This window comes from Terrapene carolina, unplaced genomic scaffold (genome assembly GCF_002925995.2).
Source record: "Terrapene carolina triunguis isolate 2854851 unplaced genomic scaffold, T_m_triunguis-2.0 Scaffold130, whole genome shotgun sequence".
Taxonomy (NCBI): domain Eukaryota; kingdom Metazoa; phylum Chordata; order Testudines; family Emydidae; genus Terrapene; species Terrapene triunguis.
Genome location: NW_020664481.1, coordinates 25198188 through 25219157, shown reverse-complemented (window position 1 = coordinate 25219157; position 20970 = coordinate 25198188). Strand labels below are relative to the sequence as shown.

The window sequence follows — 20970 nt, the reverse complement described above, 5'->3', positions numbered from 1 at the left end:
ATGACACTGAATATAAAACATGTAAAAATAACTTATGACCAATAACATCAGCTTTTGCATCTGAAAAGGGTTTAGTACAAGCAAACCAGATATTTACAAATTAAATACTGTTTAAAAATGAGCCACTAAAATGTTTTGAAATATATAAAGTGCAATTCTCAGTTCAATATTCCTTAAGATTTGTTTTATGGTTTGTTTAGTATGCAGGTGTAACACCAGCCCTATGAAATCACAGAATCCACCTTTCCCAGTATTTCGCAAGACTGCGATAATACCTTCACAGCCATAGCAACGACAATGAGAACTGCACAACTCAAGTGATTTAGCCTTTGAAATGTTTGCGATTAGTGATTCAACAAGTCCCTCTATTTTACTCTTCATAAATAAGCCACACTGATGCCTGCAGAGCACTGCACCCCTTTATAGTATTAATATCAACACTACGTGCGATACTTACCCCTTAGCAGTAATTCTTTGCCATTTTCTGTCAGTTGGTTTATCATTCTTCTCTATTCTTCAGACAACATTTAGTCAGCACATGCTTTTTTATGCAGCCCTGAAGGACCAGAACAACTAAAACAAGTAATACTGGACTTCCAAAGGAACTGTTCACTATTGCCAGGGTCACACTGACTGCTGGCTGCTGCACTGCACAGAATTGATTTGGTTCATAAAGCAATATGCTTTCTCACAGGAAGACTAAGCAGACATTGATATGGTCCTAAAACTATAATCCTTTCAACAGAGACGAACTATATAAATGTCACTAACTTACTGAAAATGCTGTTGCTAAAATCCCAAGCTACTTATAGTCAGAAGCCACATTGCCTACCATCTTCCTTTGGCAAAAATGAACTCTGGAGTCCATCATGACTTTACAAATATTGGAGAAGTCTCTTTTCCTGGGAAATCCTAGTGGAGAACCATTAAAGACAGGACAAAATTCAATCTTTAAGTGAGAGAGACAGTGCCTATGCATAATTTAAGCTTTAGCCAGTATGCATAGGGAAGAGGTAAGTTTTAAGTACCAGCTCTGTTTCATCACATAAATCCCTCCCCACACTTGAGTCACAGGTTTTCCTCTCCAGCCTTGCATCTTGTAATATGGATGGCCCTGAAGTCAGTAGCACCATCAGTTATGCCCCAATGTATTATATTGCCCTATTTTTCAGGGATGGTTCAGCAGGGTAGTTTATAACATCCCATGCCTAGAAACTGAAGGTAGAAATATTTAACAATGAGAGGAATGAAGGAAACAAAAATGACTGAAGGTCTAGAAAACACGACCTATGAGGGAAGATTGAAAAAACATGGGTTTGTTTAGTCTGGAAAAGAGAAGACTGAGAGGGGACATGATAACAGTGTTCAAGTATGTAAAAGGTTGTTACAAAGAGGAGGAAGAAAAATTGTTTTTCTTAACCTCTGAGGATAGGACAAGAAGCAATGGGTTTAAATTGCAGCAAAGGAGGTTTAGGTTGGACATTAGGAAAAATTTCCTGTCAAGGTGGTTAAGCACTGGAATAAATTGCCTAGAGAGATTGTGGAATCTCCATCACTGAAGATTTTTAAGAGTAGGTTAGACAAACACCTGTCAGGGATGGTCTAGATCAGGGGAGGGCAAACTACGGCCCGCAGGCCGGATCCAGCCCGTCAGGGCTTTCAGTCTGGCCCACAGGATTGCCAGCCCCATGGCTCAGCGGGGCTAAGGCAGGCTCCCTGCCTGCCCTGGCCCCGCACCACTCCCGGAAGCGGCCAACACCATGTCCCTGCAGCCCCTAGGGGATAAGGGGCAGAGGACTACGTGTGCTGCCCTCGCCTGCAGGCACCGCCCCCCACACCTCCCATTGGCCAGGAACGGGGAACCGTGGCCAACGGGAGTTTTGGGGGTGGTACCCACAGGCGAGGGCAGCACACGGCAGAGCCGCCTGCCCCACCCCCAAGAGCCACTGCCGGACATGCTGACCACTTCCGGAAGCAGCATGGGGCCAAGGCAGGCAAGGAGCGTGCCTTAGCCCCATTGTGTGCTGCTGCCACCCCAGAGCCGCTCAAGGTAAGCAATGCCAGGCCAAAGCCCACATCCCGAACCCCTCCTGCACCCCGCACCGCAATCCCCTGCCCTGAGTCCCCTAGCCCCTGCCTTGAGCCCCCTGCCACACCCCTCCTGCACCCCAACCCCCTGCCCTGAGCCCCCTCCTGCACTCTGCACCCTCTCCTGCACCCCAATCCCGTCCTGAGCCCCCAACCCCCTGCCCTGAGCCCCCTGCCGCACCCTGCACTGCTCCTGCACCCCAATCCCCTGCCCTGAGCCCCCGATGCACCCCGTACCCCAACCCCTTGCCCTGAGCCCCTTCCTGCACACCGCACCCCGTCCCACACCCCGCACGCCCTCCTGCACCCCAACCCCCTGCCCCAGCCCTACATTCATGGCCCTGCATACAATTTCTCCACCCAACTGTGGCCCTCGGGCCAAAAAGTTTGCCCATCCCTCGTCTAGATAATTAGTCCTGCCACGAGTGCAGGGGATTGAACTAGGTGACCTCTCGAGGTTCCTTCCAGTTCTATGATTCTATGATTTCCAATCAGAAAAATGTATTCCCCATCATAGAAGAATCAGGTGTTAGAATTTTTTAAATAAAATTGTTTCAGTCTTTCCCCAAGCTGTCTGTTTTTTCCCTTGTATACGATCAAAAAAAAAACCCCAAACCCATGAGTAACCTCAGATTCACAATCCAGTTATATAAATTGGACAACGTAGTAGCTGCTCACCACTATTCCTCCAAAGGGGAAAAAATTGTTTTAGCTAATCCTTGTTACATTTTGTGCCAATTAACATCTAGAAGAGATTGTTCACTGTAGCCAGCCAAGCTAAAGGGAAACTGCAGGGAGCACTCCATAATTAGCAAAGAGGTCCAGAGGGAAGAACACCATATTCCATATGCACCACAGAAAGCAAGGCCAGCTCACCAAATTCAGATTATAAATTCTTTGGGGCAGGGATCACGTCTTCCTCTGTGTTCTGTGTAGTCTTAAGCACACCCCCAGCACTCAAATAACAGTTCACGTTTACGTAGTGGCTCTAATCCTAAACCATTCCACACAAACCACCCGGGAAGCATCTCCACCACAGGATAAATTAATAATAATTTGTTTTGAATAAGCTTAATCCAGCCAGGATCATCGAGGGAAGGTTTGTTTGGGTTTTTTTTAATTAAGCTACCAGATAGACTTGTAAATATATGAGCCCTACAGAGGACAAGTGGAATGGATACTGCTCCAACTGATAGGTACCCATGATTTATTACTATTAGCTTTCTCTCTCTGCACATGGTCAGTATCAGTTTAAACGCTGAGGTTTCTACCACCAGTCTGGTCATTTTAGGTCCTTGCTAGCTCTTCCATCTTCAGAGGAGCGCCTGGGGCTCAAGAGAAAGCTGCACCCTTTAGCAATGGATGCTTGTGGCTAGGGTAGCATAACTTTATAATTGGGATGGGGCTTTTTGTCACGGGAGCAGTATTTATCCCGAAGTTCTTTTCAAATTTAAACTCATATACAAGCTATACAGAAATGATTTCACACACCATTTTAAATGAAGGCCACAGCTGGAGTTAAACAGCAGCTATTTAGCACACAGCCGCGGCAGCACTGTGACGTGGGCAGTGTAGACACGCTTTATCACTGGAGGAGAGCTCTCCCAGCCATTAAAAAAACCCCACCTCAAACGATGGTGGTAGCTTTCCCGGGGATAAAGCGCTGTCTCTACTGGCACTTTTCAGCGCTAAAACTTTTGTCGCTCAGGGGGGTGTTTTTTCACACCCCTAAACAACAAGTTTTAGCTCTGAAAGTGGCAATGTAGACACAGCCTAAGTGATAATCTAGGCCAGAAAGTTAATAGACAAGAAGGCATTTGAAAGACAGAATTACCAGATTTGAATTTGACGGGGCTAGTGGAGTGCCTTATGAAAAACAAAAGGTACAGCAGTATCTTTAATGCACATAAGCGTTGTGTCTCTCTGAAAGATGGTACCAGCAGAGCGCTGTATTTTGAGGCCTGGTTTAGTAATGATCCACTAATTACCTGGGCAACACCCTGAGTTTCCACGGAGATGGTCTTTGCATACAGAGACCAAGTTCAAGGCTGTTTAGCTTGGGAGCACAGACAGGATCTCAGCACAAGGTGGGGCTGCTATAAAAGTGTGTGGCTCCTAGGTATAAAATTTGTTTCTTACTGTGGCAATCAGCAATTTAAAGTATGCAATAGCAAGCCTCAACAAGTCTGCCTTCTCGGAGAGTTACCGTAGTTCAGCAAAACAAACTGCTTCAAATGGCGTGTAATAAGAATTTTTTGCCTTTGAAATGGAGATGAAAGGCAAAATTACAATGGTCTGACTCCCCTGAAGACATATTTTCTCAGACAACGTCTGATGCCCTAATTAAGTAACTTCTCATACACAGGACCTGCTTAATAAAAAATGAATAAGAAAAAGCACTGGGCTGTAAGTAGGGACCGCAAAAAGATGGAGACTGGCAGCTAGTTTGTAGGGGGAAAGTGTGACTTCTTTCATCTGTGAAAAAAAGGAAGCTAACGTGTAACTCACACACCACCTGGGTGTGGTGTTCTGTCTCATCTAGTGGCACCGAGACCACTTAGGGTACGTCTACACTTACCGGAGGGTCCGGCGGCAGACAATCGATGTTCTGGGATCGATTTATCGCGTCGGGTTTAGACGCGATAAATCGATCCCGGATCGATCCCGGAAGTGCTCGCCGTCGACGCCGGTACTCCAGCTCGGCGAGAGGAGTACACAGCATCGACGGGGGAGCCTTCCTGCCGCGTCTGGACCCGCGATAAGTTCGGACTAAGGTACTTCGAATTCAGCTATGTTATTAACGTAGCTGAATTTGCTTATCCTTAGTCCGAAGTGGGGGGGTAGTGTGGACCAGGCCTTAGAAATTAATGAGCCTTAGCTAAGATTCCGTTGGCTTTTAGCTCGTGCGGTAGAGGCTCATGCACTAAGCTCCAGAGGTCCCGGGTTCAATCCCGACGACCGGGGTCTGTTGGCATTACAAAGGCAGTCAGTAGAACGAATATGTTGTATTATTTAAACACATATCTGTTTCATCTATTTATCAGAGGTATTTATATGGCCCCCACTACTATAGAATCTCTCCCAGTCAATTGCAGTCCTAGTTTTCAAAGCAATTAATGGATCAAGCCCCAATTAAATTGAAGACTAAATTTTGATCTGTGAACCAACACAACAGCTGCACTCCTCTGGGACAATGCACATCACCAAGCCCAGGACAAAGTATGTGAGAGCTGGGAATAAAGCATTCTGGATGGAGGGGACCCAACTATAGAACAAATTTCTAGAGGCAATCAGGCAAATCCAGAGTCTAGCCGTGTTTAGGAAACACTGCAAAACTATCATCTTCAAAAAATCCTTTCCACCATAAGAATGGCACTCAGCACTGACACCCCCTTTTAACTAATAAACCCCCACCAACAGAAAAAAAGGAATAAGACCCAAAATACAAACTCTACGCCTCCCACTCTCCCAGCAGAGATTCCCCCCTCCACCCCCCGCTTAAAATAGCAGAAGTGCTGGAGACTCCGTAAAATCCACTTCACTATTACTACTGAATTTACATTGAAGCTGCTCTGATACTATGGTGATGGGCAGCAGTACAAAACCATAAGGCTGAGATGTCTGGATTCTATTTTTGCTAAAGGATTTATCTTCAATACCTCTAAGGGTAGGTCCACACTACCCGCCCGATTCGGCGGGTAGAGATCGATCTTCTGGGATCGATTTATCGCGTCTCATCTGAACGCGATAAATTGATCCCAGAAGCGCTCCCCCGTCGACTACGGAACTCCTGCTCGCCGAGAGGAGGAAGCACTGTCGACGGGGAAGCTTGCCTGCGCCGCGTGGACCCGCAGTAAGTAAACTTAGTTCGATCTAGGAAACGTCGACTTCAGCTACGCTATTCTCGTAGCTGAAGTTGCGTTTCCTAGATCGATCCCCCGCCCCAGTGTGGACCAGCCCTAAGTGTTAGAAAAACTCTATTATCCCCATTTCAGAGATGAGGAACTGAGGCCCAAGGGCCTTGTCTTCATTGGGAAAAAAGTTGTATTTTAAACACGTTGCTAAGCTGCGTTAACATCTTAGGCCACGTCAACAACACAAAGTTCTGTCAACGCGAGTTACGTCGGTGTTCAGCTGCTGACCTTTGTATATCGCTTGGGCATGTGCATACTTGGATGCTTGCACCAACACCGCACTTACCATGAGTGCTTGCATCGAGGTAAAATGCAGTGCATCATGGGAAGGTATCCCAGTATGAACCACACTGCTGTCCAGCTCAATGCCTTCTGGAACATTTTTGCAGTGCTTTGTGGGATACCAGTGGTTTGCCCAGGGATTTCTGAGAGCTATAATCAAGTTCCCACCACTCCACTTTCTTCATCCTATAATGCTTTCCGCATCCCGTAATTTCCACACCTTTTAAAAATTCCCAGAATTCCACACACCGCTTTTTGGTCTCTACCATCAATTTTGGCAGATGCATGGACCCTGCATAGCTCAGCACAACTGTGGTAGAGCAGGGTGTCTGGAGTCCCAAATTAGTGCCCTAATCACCAGACCATCCTTCTTGTCACGTCCATATTAGTACAGCCATCACTGGTAAAAATTCAGCATTTGTCAAATAGCTAAAACACTATTTCTCTTCATTCCTATAACAGTACATAATAGTATACAAGTGTGACAATGGAACAAATGTTCACCACTAGTTCAGACATCATACAGTAATGAGCACACTAAGCTCCTTGAGGTGCGTGTACAATTTAGCATGGCTATCAATCTAAGCAACTTTGGAACAATCTGGAGACAAATGCAACTGTAGCAATAGCTTTTAAGTAAAGCAAAGACCTCAGAATCCTGCAAGTGGTACCAAAAAGAAAATCCTTTCCCAAACATCCAGGCAAAAACTCTTAAGGCTGCTACCACTTAATTTTCCACTCTGCCGGCCAAGCAAATATATGCCTGTGGGCATACAGAGCAGAACAATGATTAAAAGATCATCAGTAACTCAGCATAACATTTTGTTGTGCCAAATATTTCCATGGAAATGGATTCCTCACACTGTTCTAGGCAGCTGTCCTTCAAGGAAGGCGTACAATGACACACAGGAGTACAGGAAAAGGTTGGTTGGCACTTCCAAGCCCCACACTGGTCATGATTACAAAAGTTAAACCCCTACCACACAGCAGGGGCCATAATCCACTGAATTAGGTGTCTGTTACTAAAAAAATACCCTACAAATATAGACCAATATCAATATACCAAAAATATAAAGACAAACTTCCAGTATGGAGATCAGGGTAGATAACTTGAAGTCCACGAGAGAACAGATTATCATTCTGCCGCTTACGGAATTATATTGATAAGCAGTAGCTATAGCAGTCTCCTGCAATATCCTGAATGAACTTAATTCAATAAAGTTAAACCTTACTGAATCAGGGGTCCACTTTATTAAAATTCCACAATAACACATGTACAATTTTATCTCTCTTCTCTGGGAAGAGGGGGATGCTAATATATTTCCTCTGTTATCGGTGCTTTGTAGACACACACACACACACCTACCTACCTCCCTCCAGAGAGGAAGGCAGTTCAAACTGGATTCTCCAGTGACCAAGAGCCTAAAAGGATTTTTGGATAAATAGCCTGGTTTTAAAATGGCTCAGTGCCTTCTTCCTGACTTAGCAATGGACAGTATCCCTGGTCCACGGAGCGCCCCAATCCTTAGAGTAGGATTGGAAAGACTGGGCCTACTGAGGCCCCAAAGACTGGGTGCTAGCTCTGAGCTGAAGCTGCGATGAACTTGTGACTACAAAGGAAACCCCTGAGGCTAGGGTGCTAGGCTCCTTCCAGAGCCTATGTTGAGATGGTGTCTAGTAAGTTTATTAGCAGGCATGCTGCTTCTTTTATCGATGTTAATGTTTTCTCTGTAGTGCTTTTACCTTAAGAGGCCTGCACAGAAAGAACTGTGTGGTAACGTATAACTGGAGCAATTACACCTGTTAACCGTCTCTGAAAAGAAAGTAAGCAGCCTGTCTCTGCGGGGAATAACACAGTGAAGGCAGGGAACTGTGCAGCCGGGAAGTAGCCCAGTCAGAAGGGAGTAAGACGAGGGTCTTCACCCAAGAAAGCCACAGTTGAGGAGCTGAAAGCCTGAGAGTGAGTGCCCTTGCTGAACCAATGAGGGGAAACACAGGTGCAGTTGCCCTGAACTGTGATAGTAGGATCCACAAACTCCACTAACATGTACCAAACCTGCTAAAGAACAAAGTCTGTGAACAGACTGGGAGCAGAAATACTTAAAGTCAAACATATTCACTCTGGAAGAATGTGCTCTTGTAGGATCTACAGAATAATCTTTTCACGCATGGGGAGGAGAAATGAATTATATAACAACATTTTTTCCCCAAGGTACACCTACCATTAGCAACAACATTGCAGCAGAGAGCTCTGGGGCTATGTCTACACTACAGCTTTTATCGGCATAAATTACGTTGCTCAGGCGGGTGAATAAAATCACCCCCGAGTGACATAAGTTACACCAACATAAGCACCCGTGTGGACAGTGCTAGGTGGATGGGAGAGCTTCTCCCACCAACATAGCTTCTGCCGCTCACGGGGGCTGGAGTGAAGAGAGCTCTCTTAGAGCGGCTACTTTAGAGAAACTCTCTAGTGTACCCGTGCTCTAGATGCTGTAGACTTCTTTTTTGGTAACTGGCTTGAAAGGAGTCAAAACCTTTCACACTCCATCTGAGCGGCTACCGCAAAGTGCCAAGTTTGGTACTTGGATGTTAAAGAGCTGCCCATCTCCAAGAAACGGAAGCTTTTGTTGTTCCTGCTGTTGCTCTTTTGAGATTTAGTTCCATAACAACTGGGATTAATTGTGAGGCAGCAAGATTAGCACGTGTGTAAAAGATTCTGAAGTATGCAAGATAAAACCTATAAAAAAAAACTTATGTCCAATTTAACATTGTATTTTACACACATTTATAAAGTGTAGTCTGATAAATTCATGTAAATGGGCTAGTGATTGGAAGCAGTTTCACACACCTGGCAAGAGATTCTCTTACTTATGATATTCTGTATAACAAACCCCTCCCCATAGCACGCTGGCCTTTGTAGTGTTGCTGCTATTTTGCATACAAAAATCACTTGAGGACTCATCTATACAGCCAATAAAGCATTTGTAGAATAAGTAAATATGGCTGTTTGGACTACTATGAAGATTCCTTATTCTCTTCAACAGGGTACCTGAATCTAGTCCTCAACAGCTGCCAGTAGTGCTTAAATTATAATGAAAAATTTATTAACCAGAAAACATACAGAAATAAGGTTATGACAGGCAATTTACAGGTGATGTTGTAACAGTCATGGGAACAACATCTTTAAAAAGTTTCCCCAATTTTTTTTTACACTGAGGACAAGTGCATACTCTTAAGGAGTTAGGAATGTAGAATTTACAAATTATAAATTAAGACACCAATTGAGAGGATTTTTTTGTTTCCTACAGTTAATCTGATAGCTAAAGAAAAGCCTCATACACCAAGACCTCTATACTGTAAATATTTGCAAAGGCAAGTTATTTAACAGTGAAAACTTGACATTGCAAGCTAGAAGATTAAAATACATTCTTGTCTGAAACTGAGCCATAGTGTTTTAGTTGAATATTAGAAAACTCCTACACATTAAAAACAGGACAGAGAAAAGACATTCACAAATTAAGAACCTGATTTAGTTACAAGACTTTAATACTCACATACAGCATTCTGTTTTGCTGCCTGCTTCAAAAGCATTCGTTCTGGAAGAATTTACTTGACTGCATATGCCATAAGCACACCTAAAGAAGAGCTCTGTGTAGCTCAAAAGCTTGTCACTGCTACCCACAGAAGTTGGTCCGATAAAAGATATTACTTCACTCATCTTGTCTCTCTTAATATGCCATAAACACTCAAATCATATCTACCACAGCTGGCAGAACTAATGTACACAGCTCTCTACATACATGGCAAAATACATGTTTCCTGAGGAATATCAAGAGGGAAAAACTATAATACAACAATAGCACTGATAGCTTTCACTAGTCTGTCATAAGGAAGACAGAGAATAAACTAATTTTGTCCATCATTATTCACGTTCGGCTCACTATTAAAGAGGAACAATTCAGAAATAAAGATGTTGCCAGCCAAATCAACAGAAATACAAAAACAAACCCATTCATCAAATAAGTCTGTTGCACAAACAGAAACGGTGGTATTTGCTTTACTGCATTACAAAAAAAAATCTGCTTATTAAATTTGGGAAAGCTATCTTGAACGACTTTGTCAAGATAAATTTAAGTTTTTAGCTTGTTCCTGAAGTTTTATATTTAAAAAGAACTTACCACAAAGTGTTTTTATCTCTCTGTGGCACTGAGTGTCCCCCATTCCGTTACACACACTAAAAAAGAAAATAATGAGCAGTAGGGGGTTTTTTTTAAACTTGAGTGAATGGTGTTTATGCCTGGCTGCATTTGCTGGCCAATAGGGCTGCAAAGTGTCTTAATCTCCACTTAGCATGGGGCTTCACTGCAAAAGCCAAGTTTTAAAAGATCAATAAAACCGTAATCATGAAACTTAGCTGTTGGAGTGGGGAAAAGGAGAAAGGATGCTACTATTTACTTTTAATGAAATACACTGGTACTTATCAGTACCACTTACCAGTACCAGTACTTACCAGTACCACTTACACTGGTAAGCAAGCTGCGGAGGGGGCGGGGGGAGGACAGAATAAAGTTTTATATGAAGCAGAGCTTAAGTGGGAAAAGAACAAGTTAGGGATACCAGTAGCTGAGTTAGGATCCCTGAAAAAGTATTCTGTTTGATGTAAATTTCCCACTGCTTCAGCATGTAAGGAACCCCTCTGAGTCTGACCTCTCTTGTTTGAAACATTCATTAGTCAGCCAATCACTGAAAGTCATCATTTGTAGATAAAAATCAACAAGAAAATCCATTTCTCTGCATATCCTTGCTAAGCTTTCTAATCACAGTTATAAACACTGAGCGGTGGAGTTTTTGTTTTACACCGCACACATCCCAACAGACATATCAGAGGGTTGTTTTTAGCTAATGTTGACGCATCAGAACAATCTTTCCTAGACACTTCCAAATTACTTAAATTCCAGAGAACCCAGAAAAAGGTGCAGCTTCTTCTAAATTTAGCTAAGGAATCCGCTGGCAGCCGGCAATGGGAGTCCTTCAGTGCACCACAGCTGCAGCTACCTCAGCTACTGCGCCACAGAAATCAGAAGCCGTATGTGAGAGGCGTATAAAACAGGCTATACAGGAGCATGGTTTTTTAAAGTAAGCAGCTATACATATAGAGTAAGCATGACAAAGTGCAGACTACTAAAGCTTCAGAAACCTGACTAGTCTCCTGGGGCAACACTAAATGGGGTGCCCATGAGAATCTCAAGGCAACACCTTTGCTTTCAGATTGTCTGAACCACAAGAAGAATGAATACGCCTTCTCCTCCACCATATTCAGTCGTGTTCAATTTTTGGGTAAGTCCTGAAGCCCTTCTCCACTCTTTCCATTTTCCACATATCACAATTCTATCTTTATCAGCACACTAAGTCTGCAGACCTTTGCCCATGAATGCTGAAGGCTGCATCCTGAGTTTGGCCCCTGAGTTTGACCACTGCTATAGTAACTGCCAGCTGCCCATAAACCAGACCACACACTTGACTTCATAAAGAGGGGAGAGTTTTTTAGTTCAACCTCATACAATCTAGTGTCAGACGCTCAGTTTCCATTACAGGTTATTTTATATCCTAGATGGATGTTTACAAGGTGGTTCTATGGTATTTATCACTCTGGCACCTAAGCACAGCATGGCTCTGCATCACATTCATATTGTATTTGTAGCTAAAGGGGGTGAGTCAGATCAAAGCATCAGGCTGGAAATATCTCAACTTCCTTGAGCCAAGAGTTTATATAATAAACATTACGTAGAACTCACATTATATTTGTCATCTAAGGCTTTTAAAGCACCTTACATGGCATCATTATCACCACTTAACAAATGGAGACCACAAGAAAGTGGGTTGAAGTGACTTCCTTGGCAGAGCTATTTAGCCCTTTATCTTTGAAAAGTAGGTAAATTTAGACAAAGGCCCCATGGCATTTATCATTGGACAGTGATAAAGAAATCACATAGGAGTCAGTTCCACCATTATTGGAAGTAACACTGCACTCCACATTCCAAAGTTATTTCACTCTGCTTCCCTGTAGAGCTGCTTCCTAGAATCTTCCCCAACGCCCTCCTGCTTGGCTTCAGTCTACATTTTTCAAGTAACATGAAGAATGACAAGGGTAAGTGCGTAAAAATAGGTTTGTCTCTTCATCTAGACAAAAACCACATTTGTGTAGGGGATTGGGCTCTGTTTATCCATATGGCCGCTACCCTCAGCCCCCAAAATACCTGAATTTCAGTAATGCTTTTATATATGTATATAGGAAAGATTCTGTGGGTACACACTAGTTAAGATGTCTAATTTCATTAAAAAGGCCAATTTTTCTCCTGTCTCCAGACTTTGCCAAAGTGTCAAGTGCTTTGGAATCTTTTGGAATGAAAAAAATGCTACATACACTATAAGAATGTTCATACACATTTTACATGAGCTGTGTTCCAAGTTTTAAGAGCTGTTACTTCAATAATTTAACCTATATTTAAAAGCAAATATTGTCATCAGATATTTTTAAAATACCTATTTGGGGAAAAGATTAAAGTGAAAATATATGGTCTTGGTATCATCATTTTACTCTCCTTAAAAAAAAAAACAGCTTGCAACTAAGTTATTTATATTGTATCAGGCCACCATAACCTATTACTACAAAAACAACAACAACTCCACACATCAATACAACTTGTAAGCATACTACTAGCCTGCCATTTCTGGAGGAGAGGCTCCAGGCTGGTCAGAGCACTGTTTCACTGAGTTCCATGGGTTCAACAAAAGCTGTAATACAACTGGCAAATAAGCGTGAAAGTGCATTGGCAAAACCAGAGGTGGCCACTGCCCAAACTAGGTCAGCGACACCAAGCTTATTAGTCTCGATTCCACACACATCACTGAAAGATAAACAGCTTCCCACAGGGCACATATCTGAGATTGTCAGACTTGTGCTGGCAGAAGTCAAGCAGATCATGGAGGTGAACAGCTCAGCCTTCTGAGGTCTGGGAAGAGTAATAATCTTTATGAAAGATCAGCTTTAAGACAGAAGTTTTATCATCGTTCAAAACATTTCTTTGCCCCTTTTTAAATGAGAACCCAACCAAGTCACCAGCTTTATCTCAAATGTTGGAGGGATGCCAGGTGTGTGCATTCTTACTGTTGCTGATACACAAAGCAGGGCTCACACACTTACATCCCTCCTCCAAATGAAGGAAGGTGTCATGGTTAGTCATAAACAGTGAGAAGGATTTGTTTTATTTACAAGTGAGCAATTTAACCAACTGATAGAATTAAATAATCACATTAAATGTTTTTGTTAAAATGCGTTACTTGTGTTGCGCTTTATTTGCTTATAACTAGTGTTGACAAGAAACTGTAATGTTCAAATGCTATACCACCATAAGATGGCAACGTATCCCATACAAAACAAAATAAAACATTCAAAAGCAAAAAAACCCATGAAGCAAACAGACAGGGACTGAGGGAGGGGAGGGATCAAATTAAGTTCCCCCAGAATCACAAAGTCACACAGCTGTATTATAGCATGAGACAAGTGTTTAAGGAACAGTCTGAAAACCAAAGCCAGTGGTTTTTCCCCGTTAGTTCAACATTACTACAATTGAGAGTCAGCATTACCATGATAAAGTCATACCATAACTTGTCATTTTTGGCCATCCACGTGATCAGTCAAACTGAGCTACCCGGAGCAGCATTTAAATATGGCTCTTACTAGCAAGCTACCATAGCAAGAGGTTCACAAAAATAACTGTACTTAGTTTCACCACTCTAGCCCTGGTGGCAGGGATCATTCCACTGGGCCACATGAAGGAAATGGATAATGTGCCAGCACACTTATTGCCAGACAACCCCTGCACATATTCATGGATTGCCCATTTAACGACACACGCACTTTGGGGAGAATCGCCAACTAAAATTGTAAAGTGACGCATTCCAATTACACAGAAATATAACATCCTATCTGGCGTCGCAGTTCCCACCAACTGTCAGTGTCCTACTCACAATCCATACTCACAACTGCCGCGGAACACCCTGGAACATTCCCTGCAGGCCCATTTCTCCCCTCAGTTCCAATCGGCTCACTTTCACAGGTTTCCTGCTGGAACTGCCGGCCTTAGGGGAGCTTCCCTCACTCAGCATGTGCCTTATTACTTGGCACTTCCCATCCATTGGATGCTCCCCTACATCTCTACATTAAGCTGGAGGGAGGCACTTGGAAGCAGAGAAGAGACAAAGGGGGGAGTTGTCTCCTCTGTGCAATCACAAAAGGATGGAACCCAGCAGGAGCAAAAAAGGGCCAGGTGACTTCTCCCCAGACTTGGAGTTCCCCTTTGCTGGGCTCCGAAAACAGTAGTAGTAAGTGGGTCTTTACTTCCCAGGGCCTTACCTACAAGGTTGGAGATCACTGGGAGATGGGGAGTGAAGCCTTTCCCCCTTCCTCAAGCCTCCAAGCTGTGGGTCCTGAGGAAAGGAGCTAACATGTCAGTAGAAGGAGCAAGGTCATTCATCATCTTTATGCCCATGCCCTGCTGATGTGATCCAGCCCATATAAATACTATAAGGGGGATACAGAAATGGAAAAAGTTACAGCTAAAAACAAAACAAAAAAATATTGAAGCAGCACAACACACATTAACACAGACTCTTCACCGGACATTTGTCAGCTTCAGAGTATATGTACGTCAGCTGTAGCCCTTCAGGCACATTTTTGTGTAATAGTCTAAAAAGCAGCACACTCAGGGCTATGATATGGCAGCCTGCCAATATGCAGGACAGACAGCTGGTTTTTGTTTTTTTGTTTTTTTATAGGAAATGAAGTTGCTTTCAGAACTTCAGCAGTGGCTAAGTGGAGCAAGATGGACACAGCCAAACGCTTGGGCTCTCTTCCCTTCTCTACCCACATGGAGCAGTAACTCCTAGGGTACATCCAGACTACCTGCCGTATTGGCGGGTAGCGATCGATTTATCGGGGATCGATATATCGCGTCTCGTTAGACGCGATATATCGATCCCCGAACGCGCTCCCCGTCGACTCCGGAACTCCACCGGAGCGAGCGGCGGTAGCGGAGTCGACGAGGGAGCCGCGGCCGTCAATCCCGCGCCGTGAGGACGGGAGGTAAGTCGGAATAAGATATGTCAACTTCAGCTACGGTATTCCCGTAGCTGAAGTTGCGTATCTTACATCGACTTCCCCCCCACCCCCCTAGTGTAGACCAGGCCCTAGTAGTCCCAGTGGTCATTCCTACTCAGCCCCAACATGGGGGCAGGAAGTGATCAATTGCTCCATCAAGTGGAGAAGATACAAGCCAGGCTCCACTCCCCCGTAGCTGGTTGAGGTAAAGACTAACTCACACTAAAACTACAAAAAGCCTTGTCTTCACTTGGATCAGGGTGGATTTGATTTAAATCAAATTGATTTAAATCATGGTTTAAATCATGATTTAAATCACTAGTCAGGAAGACTCGATTTAATCATGGTTGTCTACATAAAAGTGCATTCTTGTTGGTTGTTATAACCTTAATACATAGTCTTCACAACTCAGAGATAGACATAGGTTTTATTTTTAGAAGGTACTCTCTATACATTTTTAAAGTGATTTATTTTGAAAACTTTTCAGATTAGTTTTACAGCTATATCAGAAAATGAATGATTGTTTGGTTATTTCATTTACCAAAGGTAATTGAAGCAGATATTTATGAAGTCATTGGGAGGTGAACTATCTCCAATTCAACAGGTTAATCATTAATATTTAGAGGATTTTCTTGCCGTGCTGTATTAGGAGGAGAACATCACCAGACAGACATTTACATTGTTTTATTTAACTGAAACAACAATGTTATGTATTCTGGATTTTTTTCTTCAACAGCAAACATATATTTTAACAAAACAAGCATATGAATTTTTGAATTTAAACACTGAAGTTTTTTAAAATCAGGTTTGCTTTTATTAAAATTGTTTTTAACTAAAATAGTTAAATGAAATATTTTTTAAAAAAAATTAAATCGACTATGTCAGCTAGGTCAACATGAGAAACTTAAAATATTGGCTTCTGCAGCTAACTCAGTGATCTTCACCTTCATTTCCCTGTTTGTTCATAATCTGGAAAAGAAAAACAAGCTTTCCCTTTTTTTCAGGTCCCAAGTGATTTCTCAATTTGGAATGAATTCGTCCAAAGGAAGATAATATTCTTTCTACACCGGCAGAAGAAGCTACTTCTGTTAAAAGTGAGATTATCACTTCAAGAGTCTCTGAATCCAAGTGCTTAAGTGACTTCCACCAGTTAACTGGTGTGACTTTCTTTAAAACATCATCAGCAAACATATATCTTCTCCTTGTCCACATCTATTCCGCCCCCAACAATCTCCTATTCATTGAACTTTTTGAAACTTTGCACTTTTAGAAAGAGGTAAGGGGTTGACTCTGTGTACATGAATTTGCAGAGAGACAACAATGTTGAGGTCTGTTATTTCTCACCTCTATATATTATTTATTTATTTAAAAATATTTTTGGTTAACAAGCATGTTATCTCTGGAGACACAAATCCACATTTTGAGAACTGCAAAATTAAGCATCTCTGATGGTATCTTCCAGACTGAACCCCATTGGGTAGATAGAAAGATTAATCTAAATAATCTATACAGAAGCCCCTGGAACCCCATAAAATTGGGTCCCTACTCCATGAACTATTGGAACTAATTTACAAAATTTTTCTTAAACATTACATGAATATATTGTCTCATACTATAGAATTAGAATTTATAATCCCTATTCCATGATAAGATATCTTTGAGCTATAATGTATCTTAATTAAAACTATCTTTAGATAGGTTTTTTTCCTCAAAAAGCATTTTATCAAAAAATCCGATTTAAATTAAAAAAATCCAATTTTTTTGAAAAAATCATTGATTTTTATCCACCCTGACTTGGATTTTACCTTATGTTAGTTACCACACATTCATTAACATGAGATAAGAACACACTTTTTTGCCTAGTGAAGACAAGGCCTAAAGGACTAATACATTTTATGGGTTAATGCCTTAAATTTATTTTTGCAGGTGAGGGATAATCCCTAAAAAGCATTTAGGACCTTTTGGAGTGAAGGTTTTCAGGATTAAGAACTAGTCCAGCAGACACCAACCCATCTGTCTAGCAAGCTGTTCAACAATAGAAATTGAAATCTAAAACCCAGTAGAGAAGCAGACAGCCTGAACAGACAAGACAGAAGAAGACCTGGAGGCAAGAGAAAAATAAAGTTTTACAGATGGGAATCTGACACACAAAGTAACTTGCCCAAGAGTGAACACTAAGCCTCTAGCTGAGCCCAGAACTGAACCACAACTCTCAAATTCCAGACCAATACCTTAACCACAAGACTATCAAGGTGGTCTGTATTTGCTCAGCCCATGTCCAACACCTCCTGCTCCAGCTCCCCCCACCTGTGGCTCCAGTCACACAGCACTTAGCGCCCTCTGCAGCAGCTGAATGGCAGCTAAGGAAGCACCGGATTTCTGGTATGTTACCATTGCGTCACCACCTCTGACCTTGGAGAATATCAAGGTATCTGTTCTATATGTCCTGAAGAAGTATGATAAGAGAGATCCAAAAAAGCTCACAGTAACTACCCATTTTATGAAAGACCTGGGCTTGGACAGTTTGGACCAAGTGGAGATCATCATGGCAGAAAATGAATTTGGGTTTGGAGTTCCCAATGCAGAAGCAGAAAATCTAGCGTGTTCTCACAAGAGACTGTAGATTATATGGCAGATAAGAAGGATGTGGATGAATAAAGACATTTCTTTGAAGCTGAGAAACTCTCTTCTATCGTGAGGAATGGGATATCAGCGGGTGTGTGAATGTAAGCTCACATTACCATACCATTGTTGCTTTCATTGGAATAGTTCTGTTGGACTTTGTATTTGAAGTCTTCTAAATCTGTGCTGGTCTTGGATTGAGAGTGGGATTGGGAGTGTTCTTTCACTGGTCCAAAATTAGTATTTGGAAATTGCCCCTCAAAAGACCTTGGATGCCTGATAAATCCAGTTCTGAACAGCTTGAACTCCACCAGCATGTGCACTTTATAACATTTTAGAAAGTACTAAAAAACCTAGAATCATACTTGATCTTCCTATACCATGGCAAGCTTTTGAATTGAGATCCCCCTGCTATGCTTGTGAAAGGATTTTTACTCCTGAAGGCATTTTACAATGGCACACTAATTAAGCATCTCAGAAGTGTGCACAGGTATTACAACACACCCTGGTCTGCCACATTGGAATGCAATGGTCACTTGCATCTGGAGCCTCCCTGTTTTGATCACTTATAGAGCTAGATTATTATTTGTTTTGCCTGTCTAAAATTCCATTGTTGCTTGCAGTGTTGTTGTAGCCACTTTGGTCACTCACCTTGGGTCTTTTAAATTCCATTTCATTTTAAAAGTCACAGTGAAACATCCAGAAAGGCTAAACAGTGACATCAGCAACCAGTTGAACAGTGGCCTAATTAAAATTCTATTTCCCCACCATCAGCCCCCAGGGTAGGCCCCTCCCTCTTAAGAGATTGCCTTCTTTAAATAAATTAACTGCTAATGAGATGCAGTTATGCCTAACAGAAGCAGCTGTAAAAGTAGCCCAGAGACAATGCACAGAGTATTTGCTACATTATTTAAGCACTGATTTTACATTAAAAAATAGCTGTCAGACCTGCAGACCAAATGAATGAGAGTATATAACCACAATAGGAAAAGCGAACAGTAACATGAGATTAGATTATTTAGCTATAGTGTCTATCGTGAGTTTATTTAGTTGAGAGCACTTAAATATTTACTCATGTCAGCTTTTAACACTCCCATCACAAATCATGAAAAATCCTTCCATGTGCAGGATTAGGCCATAAATTCTAGAATCTCCCTCATTAAGAAATTTAAATTTCAAGACAAAAAGTATCAACAAGTGATTGAGAGCAAAACTTGTTTTGAGAGGGAGGGAATGGGGCCAGGAGCAGATGGACGGGTTAGTTTTTTAATTGTAGGGGCATACCGTCTTTTTGCGTCAGAGAAAAACCATTGTAACTAAAATTATTTCTTGTCTCTCGCTGAATGTCAGTGCAACACAGACAGGCTAGCCATAACTACTGTTTGGTGGCCAGCCACAGCATATTATTTCATTTTAAAAACCACTTCTAGATAATAGCCCATTATACAATTGCATCAGGTCATGTCTAAGAAAACAGAACAAAAATAACTTCCATCACCCGTCATTTTAAAAACAAAACGGTGACATCTAAATTGATTTTCACATACTGTACTAAGATTGCATTGACTCCATGCATCTGAAGAAGTGGGTTTTTACCCACGAAAGTTTATGCCCAAATAAATCTGTTAGTCTTTAAGCTGCCATCAGACTCCTTGTTGTTTTTTTATTGCATCCTTAGGCTACAAAAGGCTAGAATAGTTAGCCACTGTGGGTTTTTTTGTTTGTTTGTCATAGACAAGATTTTTCACTCAGTAAATCTTTACAATAACATCACACGCCTCACTATTACAGACAGATTTGGCAACAGTGGTAAGGAAAGATTTGAAAATCCAGATTCAAATATTCCATCCACGTAGCTTTTTAGTTACCAACAATAAATAAGCATGTACAAGTCTGTGAACCATTTCCATTACTGTGGGTCTCTTTTACTGTTGTCTTCGCTTCCTAAAATAGTGGCCAAAAGGCCCGACGCATAATCAGGGTCCTATTATACTGGGCACAGCAGGAACACTGAAAGAGAGCAGACAACGATCCTGCCCACACTCAAGCAATGAGTAACTTTACTCACAGGAGTAGTCCCATTCCCTTTTCTTTTAAAGTAACGAAAGAAGAGATTTTAACGAGCTGCTAACAGGCCACCGGCTTGCCCACGGGCTAGTGGAGAGGAGCTGTTCGGGGTAGGGGGTTTTAAGTGGGTAGTTTCACTCTCTCAGTCTCATGAAAGGAGAAGTGGAGCGTACAGCGTCAGCTGATGTAACGAGCCATGGTTCCCGGCGAGCAGCTGGGCTTTGCACACACACACCCACAGCCTCTCTCCTGAGGCTGCACCACCCTCTGTCTGCACGGGACAGGAATCGCCTGTCCCCGTTTCATTGTGCTCATCCTGACACCAGTCCCCTCCATTCAGAGCGGCCCCCGGGGGGCTGGACCCCCTTCCAGACACCACCCCGCACACACGCGGCACCGCCCCAGCAGAGGCTGCACGTCCCTTGGTATCCCGGGCGCCGCGCGGCGCTTCCCGCCCGCGGGAGGAGAGAGGCCGGCGGGCCGGGGAAGTTGCGGGAACTTTGCCCCACTCACCCTCGGCGCTGGCGGTGTCGTAGGGGTCCGCGGGGCCCCGCGCCCCGCCCGGCTCGCTGTAGTCCACCCAGCTCAGCCCTTCCAGGCTGTCGTAGTCCCCGCGCTGCTTGTCCGCCACCGGCACCACGGTGAAGTGCGGCATCTCGGCGGGGCCCCGCTCGCCGCTCCGGCTCCCCGCGGATCGCTGCCAGCCGGGCGGGACGCGCTCCCCCGCCAGCTGCGCATTCCAGCCCCGTGCGGTCACTTCCTCCCGGCGCCCAGCGCCGCCACCCCACCCAGCCCGCCGGCCGCGCTCCCTCTGCGGGGGGGCTTGGGGGGCTC

At 43.1% G+C, this 20970-nt stretch overlaps 1 protein-coding gene across 1 annotated transcript in view; it reads right to left on the bottom strand.

Annotated features, from left to right (window-relative positions):
• Positions 1 to 20852, bottom strand: part of SLC12A4 (solute carrier family 12 member 4) — a 75335-nt gene extending 54483 nt beyond the window's left edge. Inside the window, exon 1 of the mRNA XM_024219438.2 lies at positions 20650 to 20852. Within this exon, the coding sequence (XP_024075206.1) occupies positions 20650 to 20791 (142 nt within the window). The 5' untranslated portion in view covers positions 20792 to 20852. The remainder of the gene's footprint in view (positions 1 to 20649) is intronic.
• Positions 20853 to 20970: the final 118 nt, after the last annotated feature.